Consider the following 27966-nt stretch of genomic DNA (forward strand, 5'->3'; position numbering starts at 1 on the left):
AAACATTCCAAGTAAGAGAACAATAGACAGACAAATGAAGAACTAATGTTTCTTCCTTTATGCCTGGATTGTTACTAATGTTCCCAGAATATTGTTTCAAAGGAAATCAAACAAAAAAAGTCTTCAGGTTAAAAACCTTCTTGTATTCTTTAAATGCCGAACTTCTTTTATAGCAAATTTCAAAGCTGAGTGTGGGTGGAGAAGCTATAAATAACCACATTTGTGCATGTTCCCTCTGTACAAGACATAGAAAGTGTGCTCTGCATCAGCACAGAAAGATGCTGCTGTGCTCTGCATGAAGCTTCTCAAGGCTGGCAGGTAGATAACTTTTGCACTTATGCTGCTGGTGTTGCTGTTTGTGAGTCTTTTCTCCAGCTCTGAGGAGTCAAACCTGGCACTCAGCTGTAGTGTGATAACTTAGCAATACAACTAATCAAGTCTGTCAGTCAGTTACCAACAGTAACATTCAGAAATGTTTTCTTACCTAGGACACATAGCAGATTTTGGTTGTTGCTGTCCATAGCACTAGTTAGAACAGTGATTTTGCACCTTCTGAGGCTAATACATTTTCCCCTGGTATCTCTGTCTTGTCCCATGTTTGTCCTTTCAGGTGAGTTTTACAGGGTAAAACTGCCAGGCCAGGCAGAGCTGGGACCAGATCTAGTCTTAGGTCTGGCTTCCCCCATCTGGGTTGTTTGCTTGGTCATAATCAGTTTTCTGAAAATATCCCAGGTCTCTCATAGCTCAAGAGGATGGGAAGAACATTGTTCCAGGCAGAGTAAGCACCGAAGCAAAGGCAACCCGAAAAGCTCTTGATTTTTCTCTCAAGCAAACCATTTCATCTTCCTTTATGGTTGTTTCCCTCACTTTAGTTTATGCTTTGAAGTTCCCAGGAAGAGAAATACATGATCATGCTCAATGTCTGGCCCAGTTTCTTCCTCGTGTGCACTTACAAAGGGAATCTCTACAGCCCTTCAGTTTCAACAGATAAAACAATATCCTAATTATTAGAAACCTCTTGTATGTTGAGTTAATGCTCAGACTCTGCTGTGACTATCTGTACAAGGGTTTTATTAATTCTTCAAATAATTATTTAGCATCTTGTGTTTCCTCCTACTTCTAGTAACATTCTGTTTTGCTTCTCTGGCACCACACTGACAGAAAAACAGCATTTGCAGACCTTATAGGAAGTAGAGACACGTTCAGGACCCAGCTGATTTAGATTTCTAAGGTCTTGACCTCCAAGCTGTTGTTACTAATGACATCTATGATCACAGCTAATCTTCATGTTTGTGAACACAGCATCACTGTTTGTGCTTTCTGATCCTACAGAGAAATTTGTGCATTTCAAAGTGTGGTCCTTTGTGGCTTGTGAATTATTTTCCTTGCATTTGTTTGCTTTTTTTTCTCAGTGGAAGTATCCAAAATGTAAAAGGAGTCCTTGAAATACAGCAGGCACACAGGAGGGAAAAGAGGAGCTACATAAGCTCTTTAGAAAAGTACCTTATCCTCAAATATGTAAATAGAGCTACTGATTTTAACTATGCCAATGACAGATGTGCCTATGGGCTTAAAGAGAAGAAATGAAACAAAACTAATAGAGAGTGGGTAAAGATTCGGAAAAAAGCACAACTGTTCTTCACAGTTCCACCCCTGATTTGCATTATGGTCCCTTTCAGTGCCTCAGTTTGTAAAACAAAGAAAGAAATTCACTGATAGATAAATGTTAGACTCAGATAATGATACTGTTACTGCTATCACTAAATGTACATTTTGATAATATCTACCCTCTTTAATTGTTACTAGTTTAAACAAGATAATTAAAGGTAAGTAACAATTAGAAAGAACTGATGAAGCAAGGATGAGCTTTACAACAGAGCAGTCTTTAATGCAAGCACTTGGGCTCCAGGGCTTACATAAGCACTCCCCACTGTGCTTGAGTTGTCTTCTTCACCACAGAGGAAACTGCTGCCTGACCAAGATATTGAATAAAGCACAGCTTTGTATTACTATTGGGAGCAGATGATTTAATCATCCTGGTTTAACAAGGCTTACAATCACCATACCCAGCAGAGACAGGTTTAGTAAGAGAACAAATCCCAACTGGGACAAATAGGTCTTAGTACAGAGCCTGTCAGTAACATAAAAGTCACCAGGATGGCACCAAACTGCACAAGTCTTAAACAGCCCTGCCAGGACCAGAGTCCTTTGGGACTGAGCATCATGCCAGCAGCTAGGAAAACATAACCCTTCTCCATAGGGCTCTGACCCAGTTAGGAGACTAGAGAGAAAATACAAGAGTGCAAACCATGTGGGAAAGGAGAAGCAGGAGAACAAGGATAAAAGGAGTGGCTATTCTTCATCAGTGAGTTTTCTAGGATCTCTTGTCTTTTAAATAAATAGCCAGATGTCTCAAACATTTTATTTCCCAGTTTATGAGGGTCAGGCTGTGTGCAGGGAGAAAGGAATGCAGTGCAAGGCTGTGTCTGACCTCCTGGCAGGGCTCCCCTGACACTGGGTCCTGCCCAGGGATTCAAACCTGCACCACAGCTTTCCTCCTGCCGTAGGGCCAGGGCAGCATCTCTGCCTGTCTGTCAATCCCTGCTCAGGCAAACCAGCTGGGCTCAACACATGGTGCCCACGGCAAAGGAGCCACAGCTCAGCACTGCAAGTCAGTGGGGAAAGGGCTCAGTTTACTGTGGTGTGTGAGCAGCTTTGCTTGGAGCACACAGACCCCACGCTGAGCCAGGCACTCGGTATGCAGGACACAGCAGAGCTGAAATAAAAAGCCTGGGATATTTGCATCGTTTTGTAATCTGTGGCTGATTCTTCTACATGTCATTGCGGAAAAGGATCCCTTGAGGGTTTCCAAAGGTGAAAGGCCAACAACCTCGGAGATTCACCAAAAAGGAGGCCACAGATAACAATACCCCAAATCCATTTTGATTGTTTGAAGTTACTTTTTGTTGGAGAGAAAAGGAAAATAATAATAATAGAAAAAAGTTTCATTTTGTGGTTTCCCTCCCCCAAACTTTTCCTCCTTATTTGGGAAGGGAACTGCCTCAAGGTCAGAAAATTTTATATGTTGCTGAAGCCAAAAATAAAAGTAATTTTCTCTATCCCTCAACACACATTCCATCTAAAAAAATCCAAAAGGCAGGAAAGAAACAAGTCAAGAGCTATCAAAACAAAGGGAGTGGAAAGGTGAAAGACCAATGAACAGGCCTGAAATATGTTTGGTTTGCATGTTTTTACATTTGAAAGAAATTTTTGTTAAAAGGGAACTATAGCGTAACATGAAAGAAGTTTATAGCTGTAACAGAATACAAGAGTTGGAGCCAACCAGCTCTGTCTAAACGTGCCTGAAGGGTTACCCCAGCCTAGGCAATAGCTTCCAGAACTGTGATCCAGGTTACAGCTTTTAAAAACAAGCAAGAAGCTTTCTAAGTAGGAGTTCCCTATGAGGAATATGAAACAAAAGAAGTTGCCTAAAAGTCTCCTGTGAGTTAAAACACTGTGTTTAGTCCAAAGTAATGCATAACCTCTCTTGCAAGGACAGAAATACCAGAACTGTTCAGTCCGGTTGGTTTGGTAAGGCAGCTACAGGAACCAGGCACAGCCAACAGGACATGGTAAGAGAGCAAGGAGCTGCTGCAGAGCACAGCCCTACGGAGCAGGAATAGGGAAAGGAGTTTGTGGCAGGGAGCAAGGCAGAGCTGCCAGAAGGAGGAGTGAGAACTAGCAGGAATGATGAGCATGGAGAGGAGCAGCAAGCAGAAACAGGTAATGGTGCCAGATCAGCTCAACCTAAATTGGCTCTTGCTACCCAGCAAGACATAATAATTTCAAATCATGAGTGTAATTCATTACCAGAGGGGGAAAGTAACCAGCTGGCAGAGCAGCTGCTCTGTGGAGGAAAACACAGCAAAATTGTTGTAGTTATACTTTGGGAACTGGCTATCATTACCCTCTTTGTTGTCTGGCAAGGTTTTTTCTCATGTCAATGAAAATACCTTTTGTTGGCCATCAGTCAAAAGCAATAGGAAAGAAGATTGATCCCTCTGAGTGACAGGCAAGGCCTCAAAAAAGCTGGGAGGCCATATGAGGAGATAATTGAAAGGAAAGATCAGGGGAAACAAACAGAGTAGAAAAGAATGACTATTTTGGACTCCTAAACCAATGCCTAACACAGCATATTTATTTCTTAGCATAACAAGCCCTTGTTTCAACTTTAGATAGTCCCAATAAATCCTGTAAGACCTTTCCTCAAGGGGTAAAACCGGAGTAGCAATGACTTTGAGAGTTTAGAGCAGGGATTTGTGAATCAGACATCCTGAGATGAAAAGTTCTAGTCATTAAGTTTTAAGTGACCTTCGGTAAGTTGCTCAACATCAACCTTTTAGAAAACCCATAATGCTGAAATGAAAGAAATCTTAATAAGCAAGAAGTACTACTGTTATTATTACTTCTTAAAGTTACAAGGGAGAAAGTCTTCTGGAATTCCAGCCTAGATCTATTCAAAGACCTTGTTTTTCTCCCTCTCCTTGGTGACAATTATTCATTCTAGGAGTTGCCTTCAAAAAACATACAGATTTCTGGAGAAAAATTTTATTTCTTTTCTTCACCACTGCAACCCTCCTATTTTTGTAGGGCTAATCACTAACAGGCAAGACTAATTCTTTCTCCTCCTTTGCCATGACAATAAGAGCCAACAATGCCTTTCAGAAACAATAAACTACACATGATACTTTCAGGGATGCTGCCATGCAAACAATCCTGGGATAGAAACAGACAACGAGGGCATGACACAAAATGACTACAAATTCTGTTTAAGTGTAACAGCAAATTTCAGCAGTTCACCTAGGACTGACTTCCCTGCAGTTTGCTGCCAAGAGAACCCTGGGCCAGGGAGTCACTGAATGCCTGGCAGGATGGCTAGAGGTGCTTCACACCACAGCAGATTTGGGCTCTTGCATCCTAATACATCTCTCGCAGCATTAGCTAATAAACTGAAGGTCTTGTCTGAAGAGCCTACCTTATAATTACTTCCCTGACAGTCAAGAATATGAGAGGGAAGTATCCAGGGTACAAATCAGATCTTAGACAGACTGAGTCATTCTCTGAAGATGCCAGTGTCTCTCTGTTGACTATAAAAGGAGACCACGCATTAGGCGCCTGACTTGGATGATTCAGTTACACTCCTAAAGACAGGCAGGATCAATACAGATCACAGACAGTTACATCTGCCTACAGAGAACTAACTGCATCTTTGTATCATCTTCTCCATTTCTTCATACTATGAGTAGTTTCCTCTTCATCCACTAAAAGACAGATCTACAACCTCAATGAGTTAGTCAGTAAGATTTCAGAGGGTTTCCACAAGGCCTTCTTAGCCTAAGTTCTCAGTTAGAATCTAAACATCTTCAGTTCAAGAAGTAGCAAAACAGACCATCTGAAAGTACTATGTCTTGAAGGACAGACACAGACGGTGCTCTGAAGCAGAAAACCACTTTTTGACAGACAAAGGAGTTTTATTTTTCAGTTCCTCTTCTCACTTCAGTAGGTTCAGAGATCAAGCTGGCTGGTTCAGATTTCTACAGATCTATCTCCCAAGACAGCTGTGAAGCTCATCAAAGTGTTCTCGCACTGCTCATACATCAATGCTAAGTAAACTTCAGTTGGTAACTGGATCTGGTCCCTGAAGTTTGATATCCCTTGCACTACTGCTCTGTGTATAAATTAAAAAGTCATCATTATTATTTTTTCATCAGTAACTCTTCAAAAGCACAAAGAACAATTGTCTGTGTTGCTTAATAACTACATAGAGGAAGAAAGAGACAAAGGTTGTTTTCAGATAATTTAAAGTTACAGTTTAAATCAGACTATGAAGAGGATAGTGTATTGTTAATCTGCAACCTTTGAGGGATTTTCAGAATGAACATCATTAAATGAAAATTTAAACCTGTAGTTCTTTGTGACAAATTGTGAGCATAAAAATTACAAGATGATAGTGGTCTAAATTTAGGAGCATTATCAGAAGTTTAGAGCAGAGCTCCCTTTCTCTTACATGAGTTTGAAGTATTTAAAGCAATTTACTTCTTGGCCTGATACCCGAGACATCTGAAGTGTTCTTAGACCCTACACTGATCACTGGTTACAGGTGCAAATGTGACTGCCTGGACAGAAACATAGACTGTCTCTGTACCAACAGCCAATGTCTGAACCTGCTCCAATACCAACACACCACATATTTGCACTCTCACTTAGAAAGCTCTGCTCTGGCCCTCCAAAGGGCAGATTTCTAGGACAGAGCTACTGGTAAAGATGAAAAATACGTGGTACTTCTTTCAGTTGTATTCTGTATTCAAGAACCCTGTTCTGTTTGTGTTGGAAACCTTGAGCACATTGTCTATAAGTGCTGTATGTCTTTACAAGCTAAAGGAACTAGGGAAACATCCATATGAAATCAACACAAACTGAAGAAACAGGTGTGCAATATTCTCCTTCCTAGCATGGCTGCCTCGTGCAGCAAATCCAACACAATCTGGTCACTGAGTAATAGGGATTGAGTAGCTGTGCATGGGGCTCTTATTCTACCACTCTCTGTTGCCACCAGATCTTACAGGTAAATCTACAGCCAGTAGAAATCATCTGGAACTCCTACATAATTCCATGCTACAGTGGGTTCAAATTAAAGAATGACAGTCCTTTTTTAAGAGTTCAAAAGAAGCAAATAAGTCACTCAGCAATGTTTGTGTTATTTAAATGGCCGTGTCATTATTAATTCCTTTCATAATATCTGCAGGATACTAATCAGCACAAATAAACCACCACCTTGCTTTCAAGCCAGAGCTTGAAAGTTATGTTAGTCCTCTTCAGAAGATGAGTAAGGCCACAAATCTCTTCACTGCCTGGACGTGCACTCACACTGACTGAAAACGTGCCATTTCCTTTGGCAGGAACAAAAGGAACGGAATGAAAATTATCCTGAAAAAGCACTTGACAAAATGTTTTATTGCATGGTCTGTGATGAAGAGTGGATGGAAACAAACAAACAAAAACCCCTTTTACTACAATTGTAACATCCCTTAACTGCATAACTAATAAAGCAGAGAAGTAGTGCAGAAGAGGCTGTTACAGACATACCTGGGTTGGGAAACATGCCCACATATTATTAAGTTTGGTCCTTCAGAGCATTTTGGGTGAAAGTTGTATGGTGATCTATCAGAATTTTGTGGTGAGATATTTATGTCAGATAATAAACCAGGACACTGTGGCCTCACCAACTGCTGGAAGGACAGAGTTACTGAGAACAATACTGAGAACAAAGGAATTTATCTCTAGGTCACAGATAACAAAAGGGTATTTTCTCCCCTGTTGCATCCCATTGGGAGGAGGTTGCCAAGAAGTTTAACTAGTATTGATTACGGAGTTCCTTTTCTGTTAATTCTTGGGGGCAACACTCTACTCACAATGATTCATGGCTGGTAAGGCCACATAGATCTTCTAAGAGAAGAGAAAATACAGCAGGAATAATTTCAAAATGTAAAGATGTAAGTGACAAATTCAAAGTGCATCTCATGATTTGATCAATTTACCAAAGGGGTTGTGAAAATTCTCTAGGATGCTTTGAGAATTGTAATGTTTTAATTAGTGATTTGTCAGCAGTAGCTATTTACAAGCTAAATCTGCTCAGATGGCACACAGAGCATGTGATGTATTTTTGCAGGGTGCTGTGGCTGAAGTCATCTGGTAGTAAATATAATCTTGACTTAATGTTCCCTTTTTCCTTAGCAATTGTTTACTAATAAATCTCCTTTTACAAGGCCCAGAGAAGATATTGTTGTAAACAAAGCATAAAAGGATATATATAGCCTTTCTTCTGTCTTTGAAACAAACTATGACAAGTTGGAAAACTACAGAATGTTGGAGAATCTTCATTGCCTTGAAGTGACCAAAACAACTGAGTGTACACATGCATATGGCAGGGGGGCATGTACAGACCAAATCCTCTAAAATCCTGTGTGAGAGCTAAATGAAACATGAACTGCCTCAAGTATCCTGGCATTCTGCTGCAAATGGACTACACAGATCACATGTATCACATGAAGCATTCAGCATTCTCAGATAGTGTATGGAGACAGACAGATGTTGGCAGGACATTTTTCCATACAAATGATGTCAGAATCATACCCTGATATGTTTTCTCTGCCTTTAAAAGCCAGACACATTACAAGTTAAAGTGCTTGGTTATGAAGAGAGACAGCCTTTCATCTGCAATACTCTGCAGTCTCCCACATCAATGGCAGCTGGTAAATGTAATGATATCAGAATAGCCACATGGCCTTTTTATCCACCACCAGAGACAGATAACCATGCAAGGGAACCAAAATTATGTCCATTAATGTATCTGGGCATGAAGCCAACAGAAGGCAAATCCCCATATTTACAGAAATCAGATGAACCTGACACTAGTATAGTTTGACCTTTCAATAACCACGAGGATGTGAGACATCACTACAGCTGGTAAGGCAGCGGTCCCTGCTTTCCTAGTACCCTTTCCCAGTAAATGTTTGTTAGTGTCATCTTGCTGTTCACCAGTGGTCTTCATCTGGCACAATGGGCCTGCTCCATTTCGCCATGCAGAGGCACCACAGCTACCTCCACACTTTGTACATAGCCAAGAAACCCCACCAGCACACACAGCACCTCTACATCCACCTATTTTTCAGCTCTTCCTTTGCAGGCAGCCTACACACAAAGAGAAAGCAAGGAGAAAGTAGCGCCAGCTGTGACCTTAGAGAATCACATGAATCTGTGGAGAAACAGGCTGCCTGTGCCAGGCTGAGCACTGGCATGTATGTACAGAAACGATGGAAAGACTGAATTTCGGTGAAAAGCAATAAAACCTGTGGAATGAGAGTAGCACTTTGACTATTCTGCCATGAAAGTGTGTTAAAATATCAAGTTCAAGGCTTGCCCAAACCATTTCAATAATGCACCTAATGGGTCTCCATTTTCCTTCTACTTTAACAGGCATCCTTCATGCCTTTCAGCTGCACTTGAATGAGTTTATTATAAAGTAGAGAATTCAGATGAAATTCTTGCCCATATGAAACAAACGGGATGGGGGAGGCAATGAGTGAAGAACCGCCTTAAAAATTTACTTAAGCTGTTTCTAAGGCTGCATGGGAACATCTGCTCATGGTGCAACCCTTATGCCACTCTTGCTGTTTCAGAGTGTTGCTGTTCAGGGGGCAAAGGGAACATATTAGAGTGGAGAGGTGCATGCAGAGGCTGGCAGGATAAATCAGGATCTAACAGTGCAAAGCAGTGGAAATTTGAGACAACATGAGAACAATCTCAGCTCTCAACAGAAATGGAAACAGTGATAATTTGCTGCTGAACAATCTGCAGAAGGGGAAGACAGAGCAGAGAGGGGCAAAAGGGAAAAGGTAACAAAAATAGAAGAAGCTGCAGCAATTACAAAATATCAATATGAATGTCAAAGGGATTTTCTTCCACTCTTGCAGGGTGGAATCTCAGCACCTCCTCCCACAGCTGTGCTCTAAAAGATCAAACATCACAGGTCTTCCCTATCTGCAACCAGAGCACTTCTAAAAAACAACTGAGGCAATGAAGTATTTTACACATGCAGCATCCCAAAATTTTTAAAATGATCCTAAGTAGTTTTGGTGTTAAAAGAGTTCCTTGTCAGTTCCTGCCTGTGCAGAGCCTCATAACAGCTCACAAATTGCCTCAACTGCTATTGCGTTTGTGTGAATGGTGCTCTACTTTCTGTATATGCTGCAAATACAGTTTCACACCATTTATTTTCTTTCCTTCTTCAAAACACTATGTATTCATAACTCACTGTCCTTAGCACGCCATTATTTACCTTGATTCACATGTGCAAATGGATGTAATTGTATTAATACATAGATTTAATAGTAAATAGCCTTATAAAATGTCTTATGGTGTGAGGTATAACAATATTTTATAGCATAGATTTCTTACATTAATATTGTAACTTGGCAATCCACAGTGTTTACACTGGTTTTTTTCAACAGCACAACATGTATTTTGATTGTGCCGTGACTGTAAGGATTTAGTGCAGTTCAAACTGAAGCCCAGCTAGAACCAGAAGTATTTCCTTGGCAGTGTGAAACTGTCGGAGAACACAGCCCTGACCTGCCATTAGTGCATACAGCATGTAGTCTGGCCTTGCAAATGGTGGAGAGTACACCAGGAATTACATGAATGAGCCCTGTTTAACACAGCTTAACCCTTAAATCCCATCCAAATGGCACACACTTGGCCTACATACAGCCTTCATCCAGCTAATCAGTTCTGCAAGACCTCTCTGTGAACACTTGATATTGATGCCCAAATACTCGATCCCTCTGGCAAGACTAACTAGAGTAGTTAGATGAGAATTTATTGATCTCTCAGGATCTACAAAGATCTCTTATTGGAGATGTGTTTTGCCCAAAAGCTATTAATGTCGTTAATGGCAGACTGAGAGGATGCAAAATAATCTTGGAGTCTGAATTAAGAATGTGCAAAATAACAAAACCCATCCCTATTCACATCCACTTTTAAGACAAGATTGACACAGAACAGGTGGCATGAAGAGAAAGGTATAGATGAACAAGCGAGGGAGTGAAAGTTCTGACACAGAGATCATCTTTCATCAGAATTTTTACTGCACTGGTCAACAGCTGGGGAAGATGAGCCACAGGACATCCTGACAGGGAAAACTGCACCTGTGAGAACATGCTTAATTTTGAGCTGGGTGGAAAGGAAGAGGAGTATCTTCCTTAGAGAAACCACACTGTGTCATTACTTGTCTAGAAGACAGCAAATTCTAACAGACTCTCGGCTCTCCTGTCAGGATTTGTTCTCCCACATGTTTGCTCTTTAGATTTGAAACAGGAAGAACTCAGTTAAAGGTTATTAAATTTTGACAAGGCAAAAAATTATTATAGATAAATGTTGCATAGGTTTAGTGAAAACATACAGGTAGATAGCTTCATCTGGCAATTGATGGGCATTTAACCAACTAAGTGTAATAGGAATTGCATGACAAACATACAGGTGTTTATTTTCAAAGCCCCCATCAACATCCTCAGAGATCTTCCTCCTCCTCATGGAATCTACAATTCATATTTCATGTTTAGCTGATAATTTCATTTATGAGTTACAAAGCATTTATCTTGAATAGTACAGATGTTTAGTGAAGAGAATGATTCATCTCTTCCTCTCTACTTTCTAAGTAGGACAAAGAGATGCCTCCAGTAAGTGTGTGCTAGGATGGAAACATGTCTGTCATTATAGTGTTGCTTCCCAGATAATAACTACCCATTAAGAGAAAAATTTGGAAAGACTGCTGCCAACAGAACTCACACAGAGTAATGCTCTCTAAAGTGATCGTGCTCCAGTGACTCTTACTGCTTCTTTCTTTTCCTCCCACCAGAAGTCACAGTACATACAAAGACCAGTTCCTTCTGAACTCAGTGACACAGCCTCACTGCCTTGCATATATGGGGAGTAAAAGTCTGAATGGGTTTCATGAATGAACCTCATAAACACTTCCACTGAATTCAGAAGATGTAAGAGAGAAGGTTTCAGTTCAGAAAGATTGAACAAAAGTGTAAATCACCCTAAGGAATGAAGAATATCTAAGACAATATGGATTCCTATTGACATTATATACCACAATTAGAAAAATCATAAACTCATCAGAATTTACATCCCTTTTTGAGATTTTAACCCTAAAACTATTAACTTCATATAGTTTGCTGAAAGTATTCTAACTGAATTCCAAGTACATGCTCTATTTAATACACAGCTTAAGAATTTCCTTACCCTGTAGCAAGTTTGCTGACACATAATGAAAGCAAAGTTGCTTAAATTAAGCATCCGTTACATTCAGTCCCAGTTTTAGTTATATATATATCTATATGGCATGAATATTTTTGTGGGTTTAGAGGGAAAACTAGGCAGCTAGAAATACTGGCAAGCTTCTCAAGAATGCCAAAGAAATGGTCACAGGTATTTGCAAAGGACATCTACAGCTGCAGTAGTGCTGATGCACTTATGGCACTAACAGGACCACAGACTTGAATGCTGAATAAAAGTTGCCTGTCCCCTGTCCCTGTTGGTTCATGTCTGTTTTGTATGTGACAGTTTTGTTGCTCCATCTCCGCCTCATTTTTCACTTGGAGGAAGGCAATGACATAAAGAACCCCAGGGACATTAGAATGCTCCATAAACATGATTAGAGCATTCAGCCTCTTCATTTAAAGCAAATACCATATTGCCACCAACATCTGCTTCAGGCTGTAATGGGGCCCTTAAACAAACCACACTATCCTGAATGAGCAGAGCCCTGCAACATCTGTTGATTGTGCTTGCATAGCTGGCAGCTACAAACATGGCATCTCACACTTACTATCACCTACTCTGTTGTGCTGGTACTCACAGGGATTCCTGGGAGGGAAAAGGCATTCACCTAGAGCCTAAATTATCAGAGGTGAGCCTGTACCCTATAAACTGTGTTTCTGTGAGATGGGCTTTGAACACTGCGGTGTGCAATTCATTTGAGCCAAGAAAATCAGGGCAAGGTACAGTGGTAATAATGCAAAGGTCATCTAAACACCACCACTAAAATGTCTATTTATGTCGTTTCCTCACAGGAAAGTTAAATACACCACAGTTCAATTGCTTTCTACACTTGAAATTCTTTTTTCTATTAAACATCACCTTCTCAGGAACAGTAGAATACCTACAGCTAACTGCTCAGTTGTGGAAAAAGAGCTTCACATTCTTATGAGGAATAGACTGATCAATAATCAATGGACTCATTGATGATTTCCAACATGAAACAGAGGGATACTGAAAGGTGCATTAGGATTTTAGTGTACATAGAACTGCATGTGAAATCTTAGTTATGGCAACAGCCTCGAGATGAGTCACCAACCTTTATAGCTGCAAAGAAATGGTGATTTTTCATCTCTTTTAGTAATGATATTACCTGTTGAACATCCTGCTGGAAAACACAGAGCTGCAGCCTTTGATGTAGCCGGACCTTTCTGTGTTGCCAGATGCTTTCAAGGCGCCGCTGGTGATGCAGGACTTCATGTACCACATCCAGCACCTGGTGAACAGCCTTGGAGTAGTTTGCAGTAGCAGTGAGGGATTCAGAATTCCCGGGGCTCAAGGGACGCTGTAGGACATCCAGCAAGGCTTTTCCATCCTGGCTCACCTGAGAGAAGAAATAGGTCTGCTTCACTGCACTGATACTTAAACATGCAATAGCTGACAGAGAACATTCTAGCTCGTTCATTTTCCCCTGTGTGTTTTCCTTATTTAAGTCAAAAAGGAAGAAAGATCTCATAACATCTCTTTTGACTTGTACTTACACATTCAGCACTTGGCTCTGCTTCCCAGTGGGCCTGCTGTGTCACTCAGCAGGACACAGGTACTGCACTGCTGGGACTGCGCACACAGAGATCCCAAGGCTGTATTACATTCTGACACTTGGGCACTGAAAATCCTTGACATATACTGGCTGGTGACAGGTGGCATTTGCAATAGCAGGCCTATTTCTGTGAGGAAGTGGCATTTTAGGAAAACCACAGATGGCAGAGTCATTCATATTCTGCATGATAAAGGAGAGTCCTTTCTTCGAAGGATTACTAAGTATGTCTATACGTTGAGAAGTGTGACTTTCCATTCTGCCATTTCATTTAGTGGCAGTGACAAATAAATTAGTAAATGACAGTGATTCTTTTCTTTCCCAGGAATAGCTCAGAGGGACCTATGGTCTCCATTTTCAATGGACTAAAGTTTGCTGGCAAATGCAGAGCCCACTGCACACATGTAACCTTTTTCAAGCATATTAAAACACATTGGCAGATGCAAAGGCTTTTGGGCATTAAAAAAATAGAATGACAGATTTTTTTAATGCCAGATTTCTTTTCCTGGAACATTCCTGGGGCATTTTCATATTGCAGAGGCAAAAGAAAAGATGGAACCATAAAGACCAAATTGCTATAGAAACTATATGCATGCACTGATTCTCTAAAAATGGCTTTTTGAAATATTTTTTCAGCTTCAGATTACAAAATTAAAATATCTTGTTCAACAGAAATGGTAAATGAGGACACTTTTGGAATCCCTCTCTCTTCCCAGCTCAATTTTCTTTTTTCCCTCTAAAACAAACTGCAATGGAAATGAAAATATTTTTCTGAAAAGTGTTTTTATTTCTATGCAATCACAATTACCAATCTCGCCAGAGAACAGATTAATGAATGTTTTTTATCCAGTTTAAATTTTGAACATTATCAGTCAAAGTTAAAGCACATCTCAAGGATTTCCAAGGCTCATTTATCTCTGTATTATGAGTTGCTTGTTCAATGTAGTAAATATCCTTAAATACTCAAACCTGTGTGTTTTGGCAAGTCATGCCACATCCCAGTCTGTTGCAGCAGTGTGTGTCTGGTGTGTTTGCAGAGAAATCAGGAGACTCTTTGAGATTTATACTGGGAAAAATTGAAGTAAAATCTCATCATATTTACGACTATCAGGTGGGCTTAGGCAAATCCTTGTAGATTTTTTTAAATACTCAAGGCAATTTGAAACAAGATCAGGAAATAACTGGCAAGTCCATAGGGAGCAGCTTTCCCTGAAGATCAGCTGGAACAGTTTTCACATACTGAAGTCTTCTGGAGTCACAGAGGGAACAACAATAGTGGATAGTGGTGATATGAGAGGGGATTTTAGGAGGAAACACTGAGGCACAGGTGTTACCTTGTCAAGATTATGGATATGGCATCAGCTGCTAGTCAAGAAGAAAAAGCTTCTAGACAGGCAAGGAGATAAGGAATACTACATCCTGTTTTATCTGTGGGAAGACAATCAGCAGCAACTTAATCACTGGGAACAGGAAACCAAGGCTATGGACACATTTGGGTGTAGTTTATTAGACCAGAAACTCACTCTTTGCACTGGCTAAAATTCACTGTGTATGTTCTCTATGTTCCTGTTACTGAGCTCTGGGATTACAGTTGGTCTGAATCAGTCCCTGGGTGGTGTTATTATGGTTTTAGTACAGTCTCTGCTGATTTACATTAATTACAGTCACAATAAAATTGGAACTAGCAATAAAGGTTCAAATGTTTACCAGTAAGAGACACATGATTGCACAGAAAATATGACAGACATGCTTTACTCAGGACAACTTTCCTGGAAGCTTGGTGCCATAATATAGACCCAGTAATACCTACAGCTTCTGCACTGTCTCTTACTCCTTTCTATTCTGTAGGATGTAGGCTTTGCTCTGTTGCATGGCAATTTGTTCCTCTCGTTTGTCTAAAAAGCCTCAGAGATTACAAGTTATGATTTCCCTTGATGGGTATAGCCTTCCAGTTATTCTCTGCACAGCCAGAGATAAACGCCAGACCTCAAGTGCTTGTGTTGTCCTGCTAATAATCATCAATACAAATCAGAGGCTTCTGCTGTCCAATTTCTGTGCCTGTCCTGTCATACTGGAGACTAAATATATATCAAGGAGCAAGATGACAATCAGGTGCCCATGGTACTCAATGTTCACAAGGATTACATACATATTCCAGGGTTTCTTGTCTTCTGCAACTCTGAAGTTCTTTGGCTTAAAAAGGTTATTTTCCAAGAGTATTTTTGTTGTGAATATTACTGCACTCCCCATCAGCAGGCTCAGATCTGTGCTCTCAGAGCTCCCCAATGAACAGGTTTCAGAAAGGAAGGGAAAATGTTCACAAGTGGAGAGGCTACCAACTGAGCTCTTGCAGTCCTTTTCTTGTTCTCCTTATAACTGCAAAAATAAATCAATTAATCTCTTTTCATGTGAATCTTTTTGGATTTTTCAAAGACTGTTCACGGAGGCAAGAATGAACAACCCAGCTCAGTCACATCACTTCATTTACATCTCACTAATGATGTATTTTGAAGCACACTAAGTCCATGATCTCCACCTCCACTAGTTCCGAGCTTCACTAAAGCTTAAGAAAGGAAATAAGGCAAATACTTATCACTACAACTATGGCAAGATGGAAAAAGATTCCCTAAGATTCTTTGGGTGGCTCTTCTGTTCCTGAAGTGAATCTGAACTGCTTTGTTATATTCTGTAGCAGAACAGAATAGGCCCACAACATGATAAATGCTGGCTAGCATCCTGATAAATATCCATGTCAAATGGTTATTTCAAGGAATGATGACTCCAATCTTTTAGAATTATAGAAACAGATTTTCAATGACAATGAAAAGGAAAGAAATAGCTACAATTTTCACCATAGAGAGCTCTGAGGGAGGAAACATTGTTTTCTATGAGAAGGGGCATTATATATATTGGGGAATAGCCATGTGGACAGGAGGCAAGACTCCTAAGACTTTTCACCTCATCATGTAGCTGTGGGGAAAGGGATGGGCATTTCTGAAAAAAAACTAGACTGTAACCTTTCTGGCAATTCTACATATCATTTAAAAACGTATGTATTTGTAAAATAGTATAGAGATGTTTCAAACAGCTGTGTTTGTGACAAATTATAGCTTTCTGAAGAAGCATCAGCAAAACCAATATGAATGTTAACAGTTGCCTTTAGTAAAGAATTTTAAACAAATTTTCATTTCATAAAAACTTAGATTGGGGCTTATAATCAAAATGCCAGTTTCAAACATTATCATTTTTTATTTAATCCCAATTTGGCATAGTTTTTAGAAATATTTTTAAATGAAACATAAAAAAATTAGTTTCACCTGACTAGGCAGTTGTATGAAATCCACAGTTGCAACCAGAGGTCAACAGGACTGTTCTGTGTTTGCTCACACAAAGAAGCCTCCTAAGAAGCCTCAGGAGTGAATAAGGAAGCATCCTTTGTGACTGCAACCCAGACCTGCTCATTCTAACTGTCTAACTCTCAAGTTCTTGCAGGTGTTCAGGAAAGAAGAGGTTTCTATCTAACATTCCTTATGTTCACCCCCAAGGTATTTGCACAACTGCACTGTGTATGTGTGAGTGCCAACCAACAAGCCTACAAAAGCAAATCAGCTTCTCTTCTGTTTTATACTGTAGATTCTTACAAGACCATGACGACCAGAACAAGGGCTGAGCATGTAGGAGAGCTGCTACATTCTGTTCTTCTGAAGTCTTCACTTCGTAACTTACTAAGTATAGCAAATGCTACCACAGTTCTCCAGTCCAGCTTGGAAAACTCTGCAAGGAACAAAATCCCTTCATAGCCAGAAAGACAGTAAAGCACAGCAAAGTACAGGGGAATGAGAAATGCAAATAAACCCAAGTGTTCAGGTGATTTGTGGTTTACTTTCCAACAAGCCTGAGTCTTGGAGATGTGAATAACATAATACAGCAGATAATACACATGGCTTCACACCCCCAGTGTGATTTGTAGGTTGGCCCATGTTTGGGATGAACATCTACACTAGTCTCATTCCTAAAAAGATTCTCCCAGATGCTGCAGCCCTTCTCCAAAATGAAGTGGACTAAACACAGACCCTGGACTGCACAGTCAGATGCACTGAATGTTGGCTGTTTGTTGGTAGCTTTCATTTCATGCTGCAGCCTAATTGGGGGGAAAAGAAGGTTAAGAACTCCATGTGGGTTTTTTGACAAAATGCCAGAGAATTTGCCTTACCAGTCTTGGCACCCTCTTTTAAGGGAAAAAAAACCACATACCTTGTTTAGGTCGGAGACATTTTACAACAGCATAAACAAATACAACTGACATGGTGCTTAGGGACAGGCTTTAGTAGTGGACTTGGTAGTGTTAGCTCGGCAGCTGAACGCGTGATTGTAAGACTTTTCCAGCCTAAATGACTCTGGATTCTGTCAAAAGCAGAGTCTTTTGTAGCATTCATTGCAGTTAGGACCTTACATCTCTTTGACTGTATACTGAAGGAAAAAGCCTTTGGCATCCTCTGTGCCATTAGCATACTATGCTAGAGCCAGGACTCATTCACAGAAGGAAAGGAAAAGCAGTAAAGATATTGGTGGCTTAAAGGCGTTCCCAGTTCAGCAAAGCCAGTGAAATGGCTGGGTTTTGGGGTGCTAACATTGGTTCTAGATTTCATTTCTGTATGGTATTTGTGCCTCAGATTTGTCCTTTTGTTCTGCCCTTACAAGCAGATTGCTGGGAGTCACCTCCTACAGAATTAGGTCTGACTCCATCTTTGAAAGATTTGCAGAAATGGAAAGCAGGACCTACCTCATTTAGAAAAGCTGAGCTCCTAAAGGCAGTCAGATGTCTGTTATCACTTAACAGTTACTCACATTTGCTCTGGAAAGCACATACCTCTGTGTAGGCCTGTGTTACTTGCTCATAGAGGGTCTGGTGATGGTGGATGGCCATTTCCAGGTCTTGCATTTCCGAGGGGAGGCCTCCGTCACTGCACATTTTGCACCAGGCATCCACACCTGAAAGGAACTGAATTACCCGAACCATGAGCAACAGTGGCACAGAACAGCATCTCATCAATGTCAGAAAACTTTGCAGAGTGTCACGTATGTCTGCTGCAATGACTGAGAAAAACATAACAGTTATAAAGGAGTCCTTTTTAGCACTTTGAAACAGCATATTCCTGTCATCTCCTCAGTACTCAGGGGACACCTAGATCCAAAAGAATGTTTTCTCTTTCTTCTGGATCAGAAACAAATGCTTATTTAACCAGGCTCAGCAAACACCCATTCTAAGAGTCTTTGCATACCATGCAGGGAGCCCACAACATTCCGAAAAGCGAGGCTGCAACATGTTTAAAAAAACCATCAGCATGAAGCACAAAAGGACAAAGTGGCAGCTCCAGCTGTTTTTGGCATTGTCTCAGCTGTCAAGTCTTCCCTCTGTTGTTTACCTGTCCTTAACACTACTCATTTGAGCAACAGAAAACTTCTATTACAATCACTGCAGACATTCATTTCAGTGAAAGGTGGACAGTGTGTATTCAAGGAGTTCCCAATCCAGGTCCAGCTCAGTGGGATTGCTAATGTGATGCCAAGGCTTTAACCCTCTGGGTCACACATGTACTTCTGGCTCAGGTCAGCAGTGATCAGATACCATCACCATCTGATCACTGCTAAGCAGCCAGTGCAAAATGAGCTGCTGGTCTCAGTCCAGTTCCTGGTGGGCAGGTATCCATGAAAAGGAAGTAAAAAAAGAAAAAAGCATTGCCATTGCAACTGGTATGGTTTAGCACCTTGGTTGGAAGCCTTAACAGCCAGCCAGAAACTGAACACCTCGGGGAGCAAAGGGGTGGAAAAAAATATGTTTCTACTCTTAAAGGCCTCCAGAGTACTGCTGATACACTTTGGCAGAACAAATTGGGGAAGATCTCCTGGGTGCTGCCTGCTTTGTAAAATAAAAGAGGAATTTAGTCTGTAAGGTTCCCACCCTGTTTTTCTTTTAAGCAGGGCTTAGTTCAATGACATAGCTCACATGTTCATATTTTGTCCATACGAACTGCCTGATGCCACCTCATTACTTCTCATAAATGTTTTCTCATCCTCCATCCTTCTGTTAAACCAGCCTGCCATACTCTGGGCTATTTAGAAAAAAGAACAGCTAATCATATAACAGATGCAGTGCACTGTAGGATGAATGTATAAGGACACAAAACCACCCCAGGATCACAGATTTATCCACTCCTGAAGTGTTCACCTGTGGCTTGTTAGTAAAGCACTCATTTGCAGCATGAGTTGCTGTGAGATTCAAAGCAAAGAATTCCAATTCAACTCTGGCATCAGCATCCTTTTTTATTAGTACTGTAAAGCTATTCACCATTCTGCTGTGTAATCAAGGCTATAAAGTGATTGCATTGTAAACACTTCAGTGCACAAAGATTCAGTGACAGAGATGAATTCTTAAACATTCATGTCTACAAAGTACAAATCTACCAGGGACAACTGTGTTTTCTAGAGGACTAAAGGCAAGGATGGCAGCTTCTCTCGCATTGGTTTGACTTATGATCTGTTGAATCTGTTCAGATGAAATCCCCAAACACCCCTGTATAAAGCTGAAGTCATCATATTTTGTGCCAAGGTAGTGGAACTCAATTTCCAATGCAGTTTAGGAGCACAGAGCTGAGATCAATCCCTTTCTGAGCTGTTCCATGAGCCTCTCCGTCCAAACAGTGAACAAAGGACCTTTGCACCTTATAGACGGATGCTCCTGCTGCTGGAATCACACTGTTATGGCTCTTATCAAAACTGTAGAATTCTACCACTTTTAGTAAAAGTTCTTATAGTCATGCAACTCATCTATTGCCACATCCCCAGACTGTGATTTGCACAGTAGGTGGGAGAAGTCTCCAGAAGATCCGATGTATATAACCACATGTCCACCTTGTTGTCCTGCATCTCTCTGTTTTATATCGACAATGTCACATCAATTACTTTGGTAATCCTGAAACAATGAGGAATGGTTTGTGCTGTGTGTGTAGAGTCACAGAGGGAAAACAGGGGGTTTTTTTAAGGATTTTTGCAAAGTGTTAGTTCATGCCATAGGACTATTGATTCAGGTATTTTGAAAAAAGCAGTTATGTTAGTTTTTATTACTTGTTACACACTGCGGCAGACACAAAAAACACTTAGCTAAATGTAACCCTCCAAGCTAGAAGCATATTCCTATCAAAAAAATCACACTTGAATGAGTTGGAAAAAGTTCCATTTAAAATTATAAATTACTAACTGTTAGTTTGGAGCAGGAGCCATTACTGTCCACTGGATACTGTTACATTTACACTTAAAGCTTAAATTTATAGTTAGTCTATTGACTAGAATATCTCCTGTTGGGAACATAAAAACCACTTAAATGTGATTTGAAATAACAATTGTCCATGGTTTTCGTGGCTTCAGGAAAGACTGAGTAAAATTTCTCCCAAAAAATAAAGAAGTCCCTAGGGTACCTTTGTGCCTCTGATCCAATGCACAAGTAAGTCTAAAGTAATGACCACATTTACTCCTGACTCACAGCTTATTCACCTAAGTTGCAAATTCTGTATGTAGAGTCTGCCAGGTAATAACATATTCTCAGACCACTTCTTACTAACTTTCCTCAGGGACTGCTGTGCTGAGTCACGTGGTTGCTCCAAAACACTTTGTACTCCATATTTCTTCCCAGTCCTACAGCTTGCTAGGCCTCTGTGTGGAAGCTGCAGGATAACCAGGGTGGTTCTCCTGGCACCCAGAAAATTTAAAACAAAACTCTGTTGTTCTTTCATGCTCCAGATTGGCTGTGTGGGAAGAAGGTCATGAAGCCACTTTCCTCAGTGACTTTAATACCTCTTGATACCCTGAATTTTTTGTTTAACTGTATATTTCCTGTTGCTATTTCTGGACTTTCCCTATCTAATGCAGAAGTTATCTTGGTCTTATGCCTGCATCTTATAGATAGCAATTGGCTTTTCCTTTTCTCCCTTTAATCAAATTCTTCCTCCCTTTTTTCTTTTCCTCTCTTTTTCATTTCCTTTCCTTATATAGCAGAGTTGAGGAGGTGCTTAGACAGAATTGGGCAGAGATGAGAGATGAGAACAGAAGTCTTCCTGGTTGGGGAGTAAAGCAATATGAAACAAATGATCAGGGGTCAGTTTTCTGAGAATCAACATAAATGTCTAGTGAACACCTGCTACCCTAAACAGTAACTCTGCTTGTGCACTTCTGAGGGCAGAATTCTGACCCAGAATTCATTGGTTCAGATCTCTGAGCTGATTGAAAACATTAATTTGTTCATTCCAACAGGATCTGTAGAGCAAACACCTCCTGAACAGTTCAGCACACTTTCAGAGATCACATCCAAGCACGGGAGGACACCTGGCAGGTGTGCTTCCCTCACCTGGCACTCATGGAGCTGGAATCTTATCTGGAGTAAACCAGCACAGTGCTCTTGAAACCACAGTGAGATAAGGTACGTTGTCCTATGTTCTCCTGCAGCTCTGAATAGCCTCAGACATACCTAAACATACAGAAGCAGATTCTCTTCTGCACTAGAATATCTCCATGTTAGCACTAGAAAGGGAGTGGAAAAGAAAAAAGAAAAAAAAAAAAAAGAAAGAGGAAAGAAGAAAAAACCCAACCAAGAGATTTGTACCAGGTGGAATTATAGGACATGGGGGAAATACCTCAAATGAATCTGCTGAATGGTACCCTGACCTGCACATAGTGATTGTTTGGAGTTTAGTTTACTGGCTTTTGATCAGACACACGTGTTGAAGGATCCCTGGCTGGAGGCTAAGTTGGCAAGTTTTCTCTTTTTTTTCTTTCTCTTCTTCAATTTTTTATCTTTTCTTTGCTGTTTTCTTGATGATGGCTTAGTATGTACAAGTTGTGCTTAAAAAAATTAAGGAAGACACGTGTGTGCACACAAAACAAAACAAAACAATGAAGAAAAAAACCCCAAAAATAATTAAAAACCCCCTTTAATCCAGGAATCCATTCACTCAAGTCACAATCAACCTGCTACATGTATCTGCAATAAGAGCCAGGAAAGCAATGTAATTCTGAGGCACATGAAGACAGATGTGAGGTTCAATTCCCAGCAGGGTTGACTCAGCCTTTCATCCTTCCAAGCCAGACAAATTGTATTCTGTGCAGTTTTCTGTGTGGGGTCTTTAGGAAGAGACCTTGAAAAACAAGTTTCTTCCTGCTCAGCTTGCATGTTATAGAGATTGTGGAGCTTTTCATAAATCTGTCCCAAGCCAACAACCTCCTTGCAGGCTGGGGTGTGCCAAAGGCTGAAGGATTACAGTCCTAACAGACTTGCTTCCTGTTGGCATCACAGAGCACTTCAATCAATAGGAAGGAATGAACAAAGAGGCTGTAGCAGCTTATCACACTGGAGGAAAAGGCAATCTGCACATCAGATCAGTGAGAGGGAAGCAGGGAGAAATGGCTGGATCCACAACAAGATTTCCCTTACTGACAGAACAAAGGGACAAAAGCCAATTTGATCTGCAACAGAAGAAATAGTGGGTTTATCTGCATCTTTGCTTCATAGATTTAAGCCCTAGTTATTGTAAAATAATGAAGCCCCGATTTGAGCTTAAAAAACAAAACTATTTGGTGATGCCAAATAATAGTCATATCTTGAATAAATGAATGATAGACAACAGACTGTTATAGACCAAATCTCAAACACCTCACTATTTACACTACACAGAGGTCAAATGACTAAATTATTAGCATTCAGGTCCTTGGTTTATCCTGCGGGAGTTACTAAGTCAGGGCTGAAATTTTAGTCCTGGCTTACGGACACACTGAGGCCCACATTTCTGTTTCTGCAGCTGTCTGAGCTCACAGTTTTTACATCAGCTTTTATCTTCCACTGAATTTTCTCTTATTGCCAGTGAGGAGCAACTGTTGGCACAAGTAGAAAATTCTACTGTGAGAGTGGTTTCTGTCAGACACCACAAACTTCAGTTTATTGTGAAGAGGTGCCAAGGCAGGACTGGGTTTTTCAGACCCATCCATACAACTGTAATGAAGAGAGACCCAAAGCTGAAAGTGACATCAGCATAGCTCTTTTTCAGGTTAAGGCTGAGGCAAAATACCCACTTTGAGAGTATTCAAAAGGCAGGAAGACAAAAAAAAATCACCTTTAGTTTCACAGACAGTTCAATATAGTTTTCTGGTTTATTACCTTTCATGCTGTACAATACCTCATCAACTCCTCATAAATAGCAAACAAGACTGAGACTTCAGAAAAACAGGGGATCACTCATAAAAAAAAATAGGCAAAAAACTGCCCAAACCTAATCTAGGCAAACAAGAAGTAGTTAATTCAAAATAAACTTCAAACATTTCCATTGTGACTACAGACTGGGTAGAAGTTCTTTTTCTTATTTTTCTTCATGACTATATGATGATTGACAATTATTGACATGAACTCTACACCTGAACACTACAATGCCTGTTGTAAGGAGATGAAAGTTTTTGTATTGGGCATCTTTGAGTATCAGTCCCATCAGAGGCACTGACTGTGCTTCCATGACAAAGTGCCCAGCAGGGTGAGTAATTGCTCTATGCTATGGCCTGTTGTCAATAGGAAACGCAGAATAAAGAAAAAATCCATCGTAACTCTACAGTCAGAAACAAACAATAAGGATAATCTTTACTCTTTCAGTTAAACTTTTCTATACATACATTCTGGCTTAGGAGGCACAGTTTCTGGCTTCTTTTACAATTTCTTCTTCAGATGCTTCAGGGTCATTTTATAAACATCAAGCACACCCACTTGTTAGCTTTGATATTAACCACTTGGAAAACAAGCACATAACAACACTGAAAAGAGCCCCAAATGAGTGTTTGTCACTGGAAAATGAATGTAATCAACATATGATCGATGTCGAACCATCAACCTTAGGTGGACCTGGTTTAGGTGTAAAAAAAGCAGAAAGTTTATTCACTGACATATTATAAATCTTTTGTAGGTATGAATTATGGAATCATTCTGGTAGTTGTTAAAAGACACAAACCAGAGTTCAGGTACGTGTAAAGTTTTCATGGATGTTCCCAGCTGTCTCTGAAATCTCACTTACTGAGGTCTAATAAAATCTAGGGCTACAGAGAGCACTGCAAGAGTAAATGTCAGAATGAATTCTCTAAGTCATTAACAATAATGTTCTTTGGGTCCTAGAAATTGTGTGCTGATATGGATCTATGTCCTATATGTGTATATTCCTGTGCACATAGCACATATACATATGAGTACAGATACATCCTCTTTTCCTGATCATAACAATCCTGAAGTTACCCACAGGGCTCATGATATATTAGGCAATATAAATAAAACAGCTTGTTACTCTATCAGTGCACTTCAGTTATGGTCAGATTCCTTCTCACTATTAAGGTGAAAACATAATTTCTTACCCACCAGGGAATATGGGCTGGTTTGGGGCTGGAAATGCTATTAATTGTTTCTGAGCCACTGAGCCACTGGGAACAAGGCTCTCGCCCTCACTGCACACGAGCCAAAAGCCACTGAATAATAATTGCAGCAGCATCAGTATCGACGCAGCACTGGCTCATTTTGGCGACTCACAAAAGCAACTCACCTGTTCAGCTTTCTGGTGAAAGACAGCAGACATGGCTAGGATGGTGCTGCGCTCATCCAGGGCTGCAGCAAAACTCTTCCACTCCTGATCCAGCTGGCTGGATATTTGTTTAATTTGCTGGGAAGCATAATGGCCTGCCTCGGAGAGCCTTGATGCAACAGACATGATTCGATTGATGTTGACATAGGCGTTCTGCAAATTAAAAAGCACACATAAATAAAGCAAAGGAAGGACTGTGACTACCCTCTGCCTTCATTACACATTCCAAACACCATCAGCTGGAGTAAAGCCAAGCAGTTCTGTGAGAGCAATCAAGCACCTGCTTAAACATGCGTGGATAGCAGGCATCCTACCTTCCACTCTAACAATGCATCCCTTTGGAATCTTTTTGCACATCTATGTCATTATCTAACACTGTTATCTCCCCTTCTCTACTTGAATTTATTTATGTAAAACTAATTTGCCATACTTTAGCTATTTACTCACCTGTTAGGGTCTACTCATTGCTTGTATCTCCTTATTATTATTTCTGTTGCATTAGTTCACATTTCTGGATGCTATATCCATGTATTCATAAGTAAAATGTTTGCTTTCTGTCCTTTGAGAACTCTCAGATAATCCTTTATAGATATGCAGTGTCAACAAATGGAAAATTCTTACAGAATTTAGAAGAGCTCATAAGGATATTCTATAGAAATAGGTTTCCATAGAAATGTCGATTCCATTATAGCCTTCAGTTAAAATGTTATCTTTTTGCAGGCTATTTTAAGCTGTTCCCCAGCAGAGATATTATTTAACTTCACTCTGCATTTAGAAGGATTCAAAAAGCCTGCTAAGAGGGTAATATTTTCTGTTCTTTCAAAAGAATTTTCCATTACAGTTTTTATTCAGCCTGGAAGAAGTGGGAGAACAGCTTTTTCTCAAACTGAGCTGTGGACAGCAATGCAATTTCATTACAATACTCCCATGCTGCATAGGAATGTAGTGCTGAAAATAAATAGCCATCATGACAATGTCTTACAAAGATGCACCATCAAAAGACAAATGACAGCGGTTTTGCAGAGTTTTGGAATGTCATTTGATGTAAGCACTTTTCCTTTCTCTTCCCTCCTCACCAGATGAAAGGAATATCTCAGAATTTGAGATGTTTTGCTAATGTTGACTTACTGCTGCTTTCTTGTCTCACTAAAGTATTTCAAAAGGGCTGTAGGAACTTCTGAGAGTAGAATCTGTAAGACCCTTATGCACAAGGACAGGCAGGGCCCTGATGAGTTTAACAGTATTACTCATGGGCAAATAATAAATCAGAGATGGAAGTGTCTGTTGGAGCAGGATCTCATCATAGTGAGTGGGAGCACAATGTGGAAAGAGATCTGCCAATCCAAACATGAAATACAGCAGAGCACTGCCAAGCCAGGCAGAGGTCCAAAGTAAGTTGTAAAGCAGGACAAAGTATGTCTGCAAAGTGTGTGGGATAACTAGGCAGTGCACTCATCATACCTGAAGGTGATAAAGGAGTAAAAGATGGAGCCACGCCCCATAAGCCACTCTGCCCTCCCTGGTAGAACCGTGACTGTGAAAGTTGTCCCACACAGAGCTAAAGCAACACCCTGCCTTCAGTTTGGGGTTTTGTCCCTTATCACAAAGCCTTTTCTTAAAAATTGAATTTGGCTCAAAACAGTCAGATCAATTTTAAAGATTTTTTTTTCAGTATAATTAGAGAAACCAATCAAAATTCTTTTGGACTTTCAAGAATACTAAAAAAAAGATAAACTCTAATTTGAAATTTTAACCATCAGCCACAGTCAAACATTTCTTTGGGTCCCTCTAGGTTAGAAACTGGAATTCAGACTACATATTTAAGCCTTTTTCCCAGAAAGTCTTCACGATTAAGCCTCAACCAAGATCGCTTTGCAATATTTCAGGTCAGTCCTGGTGGAAAGCAGGGCAGCATCAATGCACTGCTACACTACAGTTGCCAAAACTTGGATGAGCTGCGCCAAAACAAGACATGGAACTTTGCTGTGTTTGAAGGAAAAGTTGCCAGTAAGTTTTGATTTCACATAAAAAACGGTGGCTTTCATCCTGATTTTATTTTTTTTCCCCTTCAGAGTTATCTCAGCCACTGCAACACAAGGAGGAACAGCTTTGGATTCCTTAGTTCCCTACAGCTACAGGGCACAGACATGGTAACAAACAGGAGGGTGAAGGTAAGATTAGTTGAACTACAGCAGCTGTTCTGAGAGTCTGTTTTTTTAAGTCAGAGAGATTTATATTTTTTATGTCTGTTGTATTTTTATACAGAGATGAGGATGAAATTTCCCTTTCCTATGTGAGAATTTTTCATGGAAGAGTACCAACTCTCTAACTCCATAGCTTTTTCAGCAGAAAGCAAGGAGCAGTTTGGGAATCACCTTCCCACACCTCCACTCTTAGTGTACCAAGTGGAACAGGCTCAGGAAACAGAGACTCCTGAGCTTCCCCTGCTCGTTTCTGAGCAATTCTGAGTTTCTGAGCCTTCCAGCCCAGTATTACCTGGGATGTGGTCTTGTGCAACAGAGATACTTCCACTTCCTGACACATGCACCCTTTATCTCCCTTTTATTTGTCCCCTCTCAGGGAAGCAGAACCATTGAAGTGGGTTTTAGACACACAGAACTTATCCAAGGTCTTGCAGAAAAACATGACAGAGCATATTTGCTATAGAACTGCAACTCAAGATAGCACACCCTAACAGACACTTTACAATCTCAGGTCCTTTACTCAGCATCATTATTATTGGGAAAAATGGAATCTCTGGGGAAAACTGGAAAAGATGGGATTTATGTTGCAGATTGAGATAAAATGCAGTATGGCTTCAAGGCACTC

At 40.4% G+C, this 27966-nt stretch overlaps 1 protein-coding gene across 2 annotated transcripts in view; it reads right to left on the reverse strand.

Annotated features, from left to right (window-relative positions):
* KALRN (kalirin RhoGEF kinase) overlaps positions 1-27966 on the reverse strand; it is a 500698-nt gene that overhangs the window by 239343 nt on the left and 233389 nt on the right. For both annotated transcript variants that reach the window (XM_071561941.1, XM_071561942.1), the window contains exons 8-10: positions 25099-25290; positions 18351-18482; positions 13037-13267 (exon numbers count right to left, since the gene is read on the reverse strand). In XM_071561941.1, the coding sequence (XP_071418042.1) occupies positions 13037-13267; positions 18351-18482; positions 25099-25290 (555 nt within the window). The remainder of the gene's footprint in view (positions 1-13036; positions 13268-18350; positions 18483-25098; positions 25291-27966) is intronic.

This window comes from Pithys albifrons, chromosome 8, assembly GCF_047495875.1.
Source record: "Pithys albifrons albifrons isolate INPA30051 chromosome 8, PitAlb_v1, whole genome shotgun sequence".
NCBI lineage: Eukaryota > Metazoa > Chordata > Aves > Passeriformes > Thamnophilidae > Pithys > Pithys albifrons.